The sequence below is a fragment of the Vipera ursinii genome (genome assembly GCF_947247035.1).
Source record: "Vipera ursinii genome assembly, chromosome: 14".
In the NCBI taxonomy this organism is placed as follows: Eukaryota; Metazoa; Chordata; class Lepidosauria; order Squamata; family Viperidae; genus Vipera; species Vipera ursinii.
Window position 1 is genome coordinate 12,458,597 of NC_139527.1, and position 11,925 is coordinate 12,470,521.

The 11,925-nt window shown below is 41.5% G+C and overlaps 1 protein-coding gene across 1 annotated transcript; it reads right to left on the bottom strand.

Moving 5' to 3' along the window:
• Positions 1-28: 28 nt before the first annotated feature.
• Positions 29-692, bottom strand: MIF (macrophage migration inhibitory factor). The gene is made up of 3 exons (XM_083373478.1): positions 491-692; positions 236-408; positions 29-149 (listed from the first exon to the last, which is right to left on the bottom strand). Exons 1-3 carry the CDS (start codon positions 596-598, stop codon positions 83-85), a joined length of 348 nt encoding a protein of 115 aa, XP_083229604.1. The 5' UTR covers positions 599-692; the 3' UTR covers positions 29-82.
• Positions 693-11,925: the final 11,233 nt, after the last annotated feature.

Genomic DNA, 11,925 nt, shown 5'->3' on the forward strand with positions numbered 1-11,925 from the left:
CGCGCGAGAGCAAAGACAGACCCAGAGCGACTGTTCGGAAGCCTTTATTGCCACCCCCGCACCCCCCCCGGCAGCCGTGACGCTACGCGAAGGTGGAGCCGTTCCATCCCACGTTGGCCGGGGCCATGTCGTAGAAGTTGATGTAGACCCTGCGAAGGGGGGGGGGGGAAGAAGCGGGATCGAGTGAGAGAGAGGGAGAGACGGTGGGAGCTCCGCCCACCGCCCCGCCCATTACCTGTCGGCGGGCACGCGCAGGCGCTTGGCCAGGAGCGCGCTCAGCGTGGCGCTGTAGGCCTTGTTCTGCGGCGCGCTGATTTTGCCGATGCTGTGGAGGCTGCAGATGGCGCAGGGCGCGCTGGAGCCCCCGAAGGACATCACCTGGTCCGGGTTCACCTGCACGGAGACGTACTGGGGGGAGGAGAGAGAATGACGGAGGGACGGGGCGCTGATCCCGCGCCCAGAGCCCCCGCGCGCCCCGCCCGCCCCTCACCTGCGCCGGCTTGCCCGTGGCCTTGGCCAGCTCCTCGGTGAGCTCGGCCAGCAGCCCCTCGGGCAGCGCCTCCCGCGGGACGTTGGTGGAGACCACGAAGGCCGGCATGGCTGCTGCAGTCGCCTGGAGGAAGGAGCGGCGGTGCTGCTGATGCTGGCCACACCCCCGGGGTCTCGTGCCCGCTCCTCCCCGCTCGGCCCCTCCTGCGATGGGCGGGGCTGCGCCCTCACCGGGCGGGAAGAGGAAGGGAGGGCGGGCAGCGTCCCTGAGGGAAAATGGGTGATTTCCAGAGGGAAACAAAAGTCCTTCCAGAAGGGTGGAGAAAACCGGTAGGGCCGATGAGAAAGAAGCCAAGACCTGGGCCGGAGGAAATGAGAAAGGGAAACCGAAGGAGGAGGAAAGATTTGTTTCTACTCCCTGCAGTTTCCTTGGCAAAGTTTTTCAGAGCGGCTTGCCATCCTCTCCTGCCTAGGGCTGAGAGCGGGTGCAAAAAGAATTGCGGCCCCCCTGTCCCCAGAAAAGGAAAGCCTTTCCTTACTTCCAGACAGAAACCAAACCAATGAACAAAAGCCTCGGAAGAAAAAGAAGGCCGGCGGCCAGGAGAGAGGAAAAGCTGTCGCGGGCGAGCGGCTAAGAGCGCTCTGCAAGTGGATACATTGCAGCAGGAATGGAGCGAGAAGCGGCGTCCGCGCTTCAGTCACTACAAACAGAATTAAGCCAATAAAAACAAAAGACCACCGAATTTACGTTCTCCTCCCCTCCCCATGGCGAGACTTAACCTCTTTCACCACCCAGAAAACCTGGCGGGGCAATCAAAATACCAAAGATCCCCATCAGGCATCTTAATCACAAAAGCAAAGAAGGGTATAAAAGTTATTCCTCTTTTTCAGGAGGCAATTAGACTCAAGCAATATAAATCCTGCGATTCCCCACCATCTAGTCACAGCTGAAGAAGCTTCTTGGATGAGAAGCCAAACATCTTCAAAAGAAACACAAGAAAGTCAAGTTGCCTCCTGAAAAAGCATCTTTGGGACAACCATGACCTGGATGATTTGAGAATCTCACACGCTTCATGTGTGTATGAAGTTGCTTTTTTTTCTTTATTTCTTTAATGTTTTTATATTTGTGTACAGGACATACTGATTTATTGATTAGTGAAAGAATTAAAAGAATAACACCTGAGAATTGAAGGAATAGCTTTGGGGGTTTTGACCCAGAAGTGGGGAGGAAAGAAGCAGCCAGCGGCATTTTTGTCAAAAATGTTAGATCCTGTGTCGAGGACTGCCGGATTGTGTTCAAGTGGTGGCGGCCACAACAGTGTTAGAAAACTGACATTTGGGGGAACTTTGGTGGTTAGCACCCTCCCTCCCCCATCAAGTGAGGGCAATCTTGAACCAGAAAGCCAGCCGATGGCTGACAGACTCAGGGGTTTTAATATATGAGAGTATACTTATGGAATAGAATGATCTAGTATTGGCTACTGATGTTAGTTTGTATCTAGTTCAGTTTTTAAGAGGAGACTTAGAAGTAGGAACAGATATTGATCATTATTGTGTTGAAGTAATTGAATTACAGACTAGAGTTAGAGCTGACTTAACAGATGTTGCTGTGGGAAAACATGCTAATTTGTTTATAGATGGGTCCTCCAGAGTGGTAGAAGGGAAGAGGAGAAATGGATATGCAATAGTAGAAGGAAAAGAAGTTTTGGTAGAAGCAGGAAAGTTGCCTTTAAATTGGTCTGCACAGACTTGTGAATTGTATGCATTAAATCAAGCTTTAAAATTGTTGAAGGAACAGAGGGACTATGCTTTTGTAATAGTGCACACTTTTGGAAAGATTTGGGAAGAACGAGAGTTGATTAATAGCAAAGGGAAGGATTCAGTTCATGGGGAACGGATTACACAGGTATTGGACAATTTCATGTTGCGTGAAGTGATTGCTATAGTACATGTGGAAGGGCATCAGAAAGGAAATTCTTTTGAAGTCTGTGGCAATAATTTAGCTGACTTGGAAGTCAAGGTGGCAGCTGAAGAAGGAACTGAATGTTTAATGTTAAGTTTAACTCCTATAGTGGAAAAACCAAGGAGTAATCCAATGTTCACTATAGATGAGGAGACAGAGTTAGAGAAAGTAGGGGCAGTGAAAACAGAAAAAGGAAAGTGTGCATTACCTGATGGAAGGCAAATGCTTAATGAATTGATAACTAGGGAAATTTTGGAAGTACTACATCAGGGTAGTCATTGGGGATGCTGTGGGTTGTATACAGTGGTTAAGTAAGTTTGTGACAAATGCATGGTATGTAAATGAGTGAATAAAAAGTTCTACAGCATAAAAAGGAGGGCGACATATAGCTGTGAGACCATTTCAATGCATTGAAGTTGATTTTACTGAATTACCTCAAGTGGGGGAAATTCCACAATATGAAACTAAGGATATGTTTATAAAGAACTATATACTGTCTTATTCTTTATCTTAGGAACGAAGGACTCCTAGCACAAACCCCACTTTGGATTTTGCGGTGCATTTTTATAGAGCTGGAAATTGGGTCTTAATCAAAACTCAGAAAGAGGAGAACTTACAGCCGAACTGGGAGGGACCATACCAGGTGCTGTTAACCACTGAAACTGCTGTGAGAACCTGAGAGAAGGGTGGACACCTGACACCCGAGTGAAGGGACCAGTGGAAGAACCAGCCATCTGGACTGTTCAATCAGCTGAAGATCCTCTACAAATTAAACTGAAAAAGTCACAACTGATGCTAGAATCTTGGCATTTGGGGGTAACTTGAGGTTTGTTAATTGCACTTGGAATTCTAATTCTCTACTGTTTCAGGAAAGAAATACCTTGTGTGTTTGGAAGAAAGAAGTCAGAAGAAACATTGGTTCATGATGTGTGTCTTTTGCCATTGTAATTGTATCACTGATTGTTGTTGCTGTTATCGTCATGTTAACTGTTGGTTGTTGTAATATTCCTTGCTTATAGAAAGATGGGGATATTGCTGTTGTTATTGTGTGGCCTACTTTTCAATCCAGTTCTGATACTTCCAGCGAGTTCTGGAACACAATGCAAATGCAGCTCAGAAGTTAAAGGTAAAGCACCAATTTCTAGAGTTTTCAGTTAACAGTTAATAAATTGAAAAAACAGTGGCCCCCTCAGTGTATATTGATATGTCTGTGGGATGATGTGATTATTACTACCGGCAATAAATTGAATCAGCAGGTTAAAGTCTGCATTCAGATGAAGGATGAAGATGGCAACAAATTAAAAAGTGCTTTGCAAGCCACTCCTGCTCCTTCTGCTGTACCTGCTACTGCCATTAGAGAAAATACTGAATCCTTTCATGATGTGGATATGGAAGTTATGGATACCAAACCAACCAATGCCTGGCTAGTTTTGAAATATCTTTATGCTAGAAAATCAGGACACTCCAGTTGTTGGGTGTGTTCTCATTCGAATGAGAAGACAACAAAAATTCCAACAGTAGTGATTCCTATTAATATCTCACAGATTTTAATGACTACTCCAAGTATCAATTATGGAAACTTTGTTGTGAGAGAGAGTTGGGAGAAATACAGGTACAAGAGATAATGGGAAGTTTTTATGTCAGAGGAAATTTAACCACTGGAGATGGCTGGTGTGGAAATACTGTAGTCAGTGTCACCATGACTCCGGGCACCTTTGATAAGTTCAATGTTCAAAGTATTACCAGAAGTTTGTTTCAATCATCCAAGAATAAATCTTTGTATGAGGCTTATCTGAATTGGACTAGACATGATCCGCCACATCAGTGGTTCCACGCTTCGGAGGCTGTGAACAATGCCAGGATACAGCATCAGAAAGGCACAATGGTGTTGCTAATGCCTAGTGCAGGAAATAACATTCATTATTGTTGTGAAAACAAATGTTTCCAATATATGAACACAAGGAGAGTTGGATGGTGTTACCTTGCTAAGTTGATGCTGGTAATGGAGGTGCAGGATGAGACACATGTATTCACACCAGAACATCCCAGGTATTTGTTAAACAGAAGAAAAAAAAAGATAACTTGTATGAAGCTGAGGTCAGATGGTGGACTTTAGCCCCTTCATTTACAGGATGAGGATGGAAAATAATGAAAAGAATAAATAATTTCACCAATGTTATGTATGAAATAATAAACATAACTCAAAGTGACATGTTACTAAGTGAAGATTTAAAAATAGTGAGGACTACATTGTTAACAGTTACAAACAGAGTTTAGCAGCAGCTGTGAGTGAACTATGTGCAGAGCAAATTGATTGTAGTTGTTGCACTTGGATATATAATACTAGTGAAGAAGTACCTGATTAATCTGAACTAATTGAGAAACATGAACAAGTAAATAAATTACAAGAAACAGCTGGGGCCATAAGGAGGGATGGTTGGAATCCCCTGAAAGGACTCAGCGATTGGATCCCTAACTTGGCTGGATGGTTAAAACAATAATGTTAGAAATTTTAATATTGATAACTGGAATGATGGTTTGTTGTTGTATGCAGCTTGGACCAATGATGATGATGTGTTGTAAAGATAGCTTGGTTGGATGGAAAATGAAAGATGAGTGAGTTATTACCCCCCACAGATAGGGCTCGCAACTTGGGAGTCCTCCTAGATTCACAGCTTTCCTTGGAAGACCACATAATAGCTGTGACTAGGGGAGCTTTTGCCCAGGTTCGCCTGGTGCGCCAATTACGGCCCTATCTAGACCGGAATGCCCTACGTACGGTCACTCATGCACTCGTGACCTCTCGTTTAGACTACTGCAATGCTCTTTACATGGGGTTGCCCTAGAGGACCACTCGGAGGCTCCAACTGGTACAGAATGCAGCCTCGAGAGTTGTGTTGGGAGTCTCCCGATACTCCCATGTTACACCTCTACTCCGTGAGCTGCATTGGCTCCCAGTTGTCCTCCGGGTAAAATTCAAGGTGCTGGTAATGGTTTTCAAAGCCCTACATGGCATGGGTCCGGAGTACCTTAGAAATCACCTGCTGCCAGCGTCAACGTCCCTCCGTCCAGTGCGCTCCCACAGAGAGGGCCTCCTAAGGGTTCCGCCGTTCGGAGAATGCTGTCTGGTGGCTCCCAGAGGGAGGGCGTTCTCTGTGGGCACGCCTGACCTATGGAACCGTTTACCGGTTGAGCTCCAGATGGCTCCCGACCTTCGCTCCTTCCAACGCGACCTAAAAACATCTGTTTGAGCAATCCGGTCTGGTCTGACGGGTTCTGTTGTAATTATTGTTTTAAGGTAACTATCTTCTGCATTTGGGCAAAATTAGGGTTTAATTTGTTTTCAATATCTGTATTTGTGCATTCTGATATTTATGTCACTGTTCACCGCCCTGAGTCCTTAGGGAGAAGGGCGGTATATAAATCAAATAAATAAATAAATAAATAAATAAATAAATGAGACTGAAGAAGTTGAAAGAATGTTGAGACAATTTGAGAAATATGAGTGTAAAAATCAATATTGATTGTGAAAAGAAAAAAGAGGGATTGTGGGAAAAAGAGTTTATTAGTTTTACAGAACTGTGAGAGGACATGCTAGCCTGTGGAGCAAATACATTGCATACATTTTAATCTCATGAGCCTAGCTTGAAGCTTGAGAATTGTATCTAGGAAGGTGTCAGATTCCAGTTTATTTCATTTCTATCTATCTTCTCTGATATAAAAACCCCAATTCTTACTACCTCCTGGATTCCGTCATACTACTAAGGGGGAGGCAGGTATGCATGGGGTTTTTACTACTTTCACTTCCTCAGGGCTTTTTTCCTCATAGAATGCTCAGAACGGAGTTCCGGCACCTTTTTTGGATGGAACCTTATAGGTTAGGCAAGTCAGGTTGTATGACGTGTGAGTTCCGGCACCTTTTTCTTTTACAAAAAAAGCACTGCACTTCCTCATTCACTATAAAGTAACCTTTTGTTGATTCACTTCAGTGACACGGGCTGCATCTAGACGTAAGGAACAACAACAACAACAGTGTTCTATAACTACAAGTCAGGAATCTATTTCTAGTGAAGCAGTGGGAGGAGCTAGGTCAAAGAGGCAGATGCTTGTGGATCTGCATGAAGCGCTCCGAAAGCTTCAAGTCGCAAAAGATGGCGACAAAGTTTCTAACTTGGAATGTTAATGGATTAAATTCACCACAAAAGAGAAAGAAAGTATTTCAGTACTTGAAACAATTTAAAAATGATGTTATATTATATTAAATTATATTAAATTAATTTTAAATTTTAAATTTTATTGTTATTAGGAATTGTGGGCCTGTACTAATTTAATTCCATTTTATTCTTTTTTGTACTGTTTTAATTGCCCTGTGAACCACCCTGAGTCCTTCGGGAATAGGGTGGTATATAAATTCAACTAATAAATAAATAAATAAATATTCGTGCATTTGATCAAAAATATTTGATAAATTCTAGACTGGGTATACAATTTATTCCATCTGCTCCAGAGAAGAAAAATGGAGTAGTTATTTATGTAAAGAAAGACATAACAGCCAATTTAATTGAAGCAGATAAGGAAGATATATTATAATTGAACTATTAATAGAAGAAGAAAACACTTTTAACTGGAGTATATGCACTTAATCAACAGCAAGGAGAATTTTACAAACTGCTACATAATAAAATAATGGGATTATAAATCGTGCATTTTGATGGGAGATTGGAATGGAGTGTTTGACACTCAGAAAAATAAAAAAGGGTTTTTTAAAAATACTCCAAGCCATGCTAGATTGCCAAAATCTTTTTTTGATTTGAAAGATGACTTGGAACTGCGAGATGTCTGGAGAGAACGAAATTTGGAAGAAAAGGATTTTACTTTTTTTTCTGATAGACATCAATCTTTTTCTAGGATTGATTTTGTATTAACTACTAATGGTTTTTTTTCCTAGGATTAAGAAGATTAAGATATGTCCAAGAACTCTATCAGATCATAGTCCAGTCTGGATGGAATTGGACAAGGGCAAGGGGGAAAGAAGATCATGGAGGCTAAATGAAAATTTATTTAGATATGAAGAGAATGTGGAAGAATGTAAAAAGCAGATGAGAGAATTTTTTATTATGAATATGCATAAGGGTACTCCGATTGAAATGGTTTGGGATGCAAGTAAAGCTTATATGAGGAGTGTTAATATATTTGAATAATAAACATAGACATAGAATGGAATATAAGTGTAAAGAAATAGAGGAGGAAATAAAGATGAAAGAGAAAGCTCTTATTTTGAACCCATCTGACAAGAGGTTGAAAGAAGTAATTAATTTGCTAAGAGGACAGTTTGATATGTTAATGGCAGATCAAGTAGCAACTAATTTATGATATGCCAAACATAATACTTTCAACAATGCTAATAAGCCGGGTAGGTGGTTAGCTTATTTATTAAGGAAAAAACAAAGATCACGTAATATAGATAAGAGAATATAAGGGCAAAGAGGTGTTTCAGTAAGATCTTATTAAAAAGGCTTTTGTTGAATTTTATTCTAAATTATATGCTAGGGATATAAAGCAAGGTTTAGATATGGATAGTTATTTACAGGATGTGAATATCCCAATACTTACACAAGAGCAACGGGAAGGGATGAATCAATTGATAACTGCTGAAGAAATTATTTTAACAATTAAACAATTAAAAGTGGGCAAGGCACCCGGAACAGATGGTTTATCAGCTATTTATTATAAAAATTTACAATCAGAAATGGTGGAGCCTTTAAAAGAATTATTTAGAACAATACAATCTGGAGGAGAAGTGCCTCCATCATGGAAAACAGCATTTATAACTTTTTTTAATTGAAAAGTTTTACAAAATTTTTAATAATAAACCCCCCTCCCCATCAACCCCCCTTCCCTCCCCTCCTGGACTTCCCAAAGCAGAATACAGGGTATTACATATAGCAATCTTATGCAAACATATGCTAAATATCTATTACAACATTAACAAACCTTCCACCCTTTAACTCCCTTATAACAAAAGTAATTATAATAACACTTCTATAATTGTAAAAATTATTCATATGCTATTTGAAACTTTTTAGTCCCATATTTGTTCTGAATATAATCAGTCCATCTTTTCCATTCCAAAATGTATTTTTCTTGTGACTGTTCTTTCAAATATGCTGAAACTTTTGCCATTTCAGCTACGTCCATTACTTTAAGTATCTATTGTTCTATTGTAGGTAAATCATCTTTCTTCCAATGTTGCGCCACCAAAAGTTTGGCTGCTGTTATTAAGTGTAACATTAATTTAGTTTCTATAACAGTACAATCTGAAATAATCCCCAATAAGAATAGCTGCGGAGTAAATCTTATTTTTTTCTTAAAAACTTTCTGAAAAATCCACCATATTTTTATCTAAAAGGTTTTAACATTTTTACATGTCCACCATATATGATAATAAGTTGCCTCTTCACTACCACATCTCCAACATTTAGGTGGTTGATTTGGATACATACATGGTAACTTTTTAGGATCTAAATGCCATCTATAAAACATCTTGTAAAAATTCTTTCTTAGGTTTTGTGCTTGCATCAATTTTACATTTCTAACCCAATTTTCCCCCCAAGTATCTATCATTAGATATTTAGCAAACAACGATCCGAGGCAAGTATGGCAGGGACTGCAGCACTTAACCAACTATAAGGGCAGCACGAGGAGCATGGCAAACACCAATGCCTCGTTGGCTGAGGAGCTGAATATCTTCTTCGCCCACTACGAGGTTAAAAGACCAGACCCCGTAGCCTTTGCTGGCCGGCCTTCTGACTCTCAGCCACTCACCCTGTGTGAACACCAAGTGAGAGCTGTATTGAAGGCTGTGAATCCCAGCAAAGCCGCAGGCCCAGATGGGGTGCTGGGGATAGTGGTCAGGAATTGTGCCGATCAATTAGCAGGGGTCCTGACAAGGATTTTTAACATCTCCTTGCAAACGGCATGTGTACCATCGTGCTTGAAAGCAACTACCATTGTCCCAGTCCCCAAGAAAACTGCAGTTGAGTGCCTGAATGACTACAGTGTAAATATCCCAGACTCCCAAAAGACCTTTTTTGATTCCTATATTAAAAATCACAAAGTTCTCCCTTCCTGTCTCTAGTGATAATATTTCTGCAAGTGTAAAATCTGCTTTCCTCTACCTGCAAAAGACCTTTTTTGATTCCCATATTAAAAGTTTAACACTTCTGTCTTTTCCCCAATTAGCAATTGTTAGGTCACATTCCTGCATTCAGTTTAACACTTCTACCTAATCTGCAATTGTAAGGTCACATTCCTACATTCCATTTTTGCCTCTGGTGATAAAACTCTTTCTTTTACAACCACATTCCTGTCTCTGATGATTCTTCATTCACATATAACAAGACTTGTTTCATGTAATTGCTCATGCCTCAAGATATGGCTTCCTGTCTCCTGAAATTGTCTCTGCTTCAAGATTATGTCTTTCAAGTCATGACTTCCTGTGATAACCTTTTGTCTTCCCTGTTAGCATTTGTATATGGCCCTGTCTCCTGTAATTATCTCTGCCTCAAGTTATGTCTTCCTATGATAATCCTTGTCAACTTTGTTAACATTTGTATAAGATAGCTATGCATTATTGTTTCCTGTCATGACCTTTGCCCTCTTCATTAGCAGTTCTCTGTTAGCATAAACTATGTTTTATTGTTTCCTGTAATGACCTTTGCTCTCTTCATTAGCAGTTGTATACCATGAGTTATGTTCCCCTTTGACCTTCCATGAGTGTTTTCCCCCCTCCCAAATGAAACAGCCTAATAAAAGGAGGGTGTCCGGAGCTGTTCGGGGGCACACCATCCACCCCGGGCACTCCGTGCTCTCTCACCTTGAGCAAACTTGTATTGGTGCCTCAGTTTGTCCTAGGACTCTGCCTCTAAACCATCGCAGTTCCCAAGTGTGACCGTCGGAATGTCCGGCACACTGGGTCGGTGGCAAAGGGCAAGATCCTTCCATATTCAAGGTGTTCACCCTTGCGAGGGTCCCTCTAAATTCTCACCCCTGTTACGGGGCTCTAAGAGTTGAGGCCAGAACCCTGATCAACCACTCAGCGCAACAACTGGGGGCTCGTCCATTGGATCGCGGCTTCAACTCCACAGTACGACTCCTGTCCAGGGGTGTGCTGCCTGCATTCCTGTTCTCACGCACCTCGGAGAAGGCTTCAAATCGTGAGTAAATGGGCTCCCCACTTTCCAAAGTTTCGTCAGGTCATAGGGACGAACTTTTTAATATAGTGCAGAATGCTAATTTTGTTCAAAAACACAATGGCACCATGGTCCATCCTGCAGGAAAGAGACTTTTAACAAAACTTTTACGATATATTAACAAAAATTGTCCGGCTTATCCGGAATCAGGCACTTTGTCTGTTATAACCTGGGAAAAGCTAGGGAAATATCTTCACAATCATCCCAGGGCGCCTGCTGACATTCTGTCCGCATGGCAAGCAGTGATGGCAGCATTAAAACTTTTGCCATCTCCTCTAGATCTGACATCTTCTACCTCTAAACCTCTTGATCCTTCTTCTGATCTTTCGCCTTCATCTGAAGCACCACCACCCTATCCTTCTGCACCATCTACAACACCTTCTGAGAAACCTTCCTTGCATTCCCCATCCTCATCTGAATTTCTAGACTCCTCTTCTCCAACCTTATTGCCAGGAGGCCAATTAACAAATCTTCTTACTTCATCTGTTTTTCTGATGAATTCTCCTGAAGAAACATCTCTTTACCCTTTAAGTTTAGCCCCGGGTGGAGGAGGTCCTGCAGTTCATCAAAATATACCTATGAAATTATTAAAAGATTTGAAAATGGCAGTAAAAGAATATGGTATCCAATCGCCATATGTTAAAGGATTACTTAATTCATTAGTAGATGCTAACTCGACAATGCTACTTTATGATTGGAAAACTCTTTTTTCTATGCTTTTAACTCCTACTCAATATGTCATCTGGCAATCAGAATACCAAAAAAATGTTGAATCTGAGGTCCGAAAAGGACTCCCTCAGGGTGTAACACGTGACCACTTGTTGGGCATCGGTCAATTTGCCACCTTAATTCAACAGCAAAATTGTCCCCGGCGTGCTTTTGCCATAATACATCTCTGTGCAATGGCAGCTTTACGCCACGTAGATGATGCCTCTGGAGAATCTGCTCAAAATTTTCTTAAAATTGTTCAAGGACCTATGGAACCATATGCTACATTTATCAGTCGCCTTCAATTGGCATTAGAACGACAATTTGATAATAAAGCTGGCAGGGATGAATTAATTATTAAATTGGCTTATAGCAATGCTAATGATGACTGTCAGAAAGTCTTACAACCCATTGCTAACAAACCAGGAGTTACACTTGCAGAATTTTTAGAACTTTGTCGCAGTGTAGGGACAACTTCCTATAAGATGCAAGCACTGGCGGCAGTTATTTCTG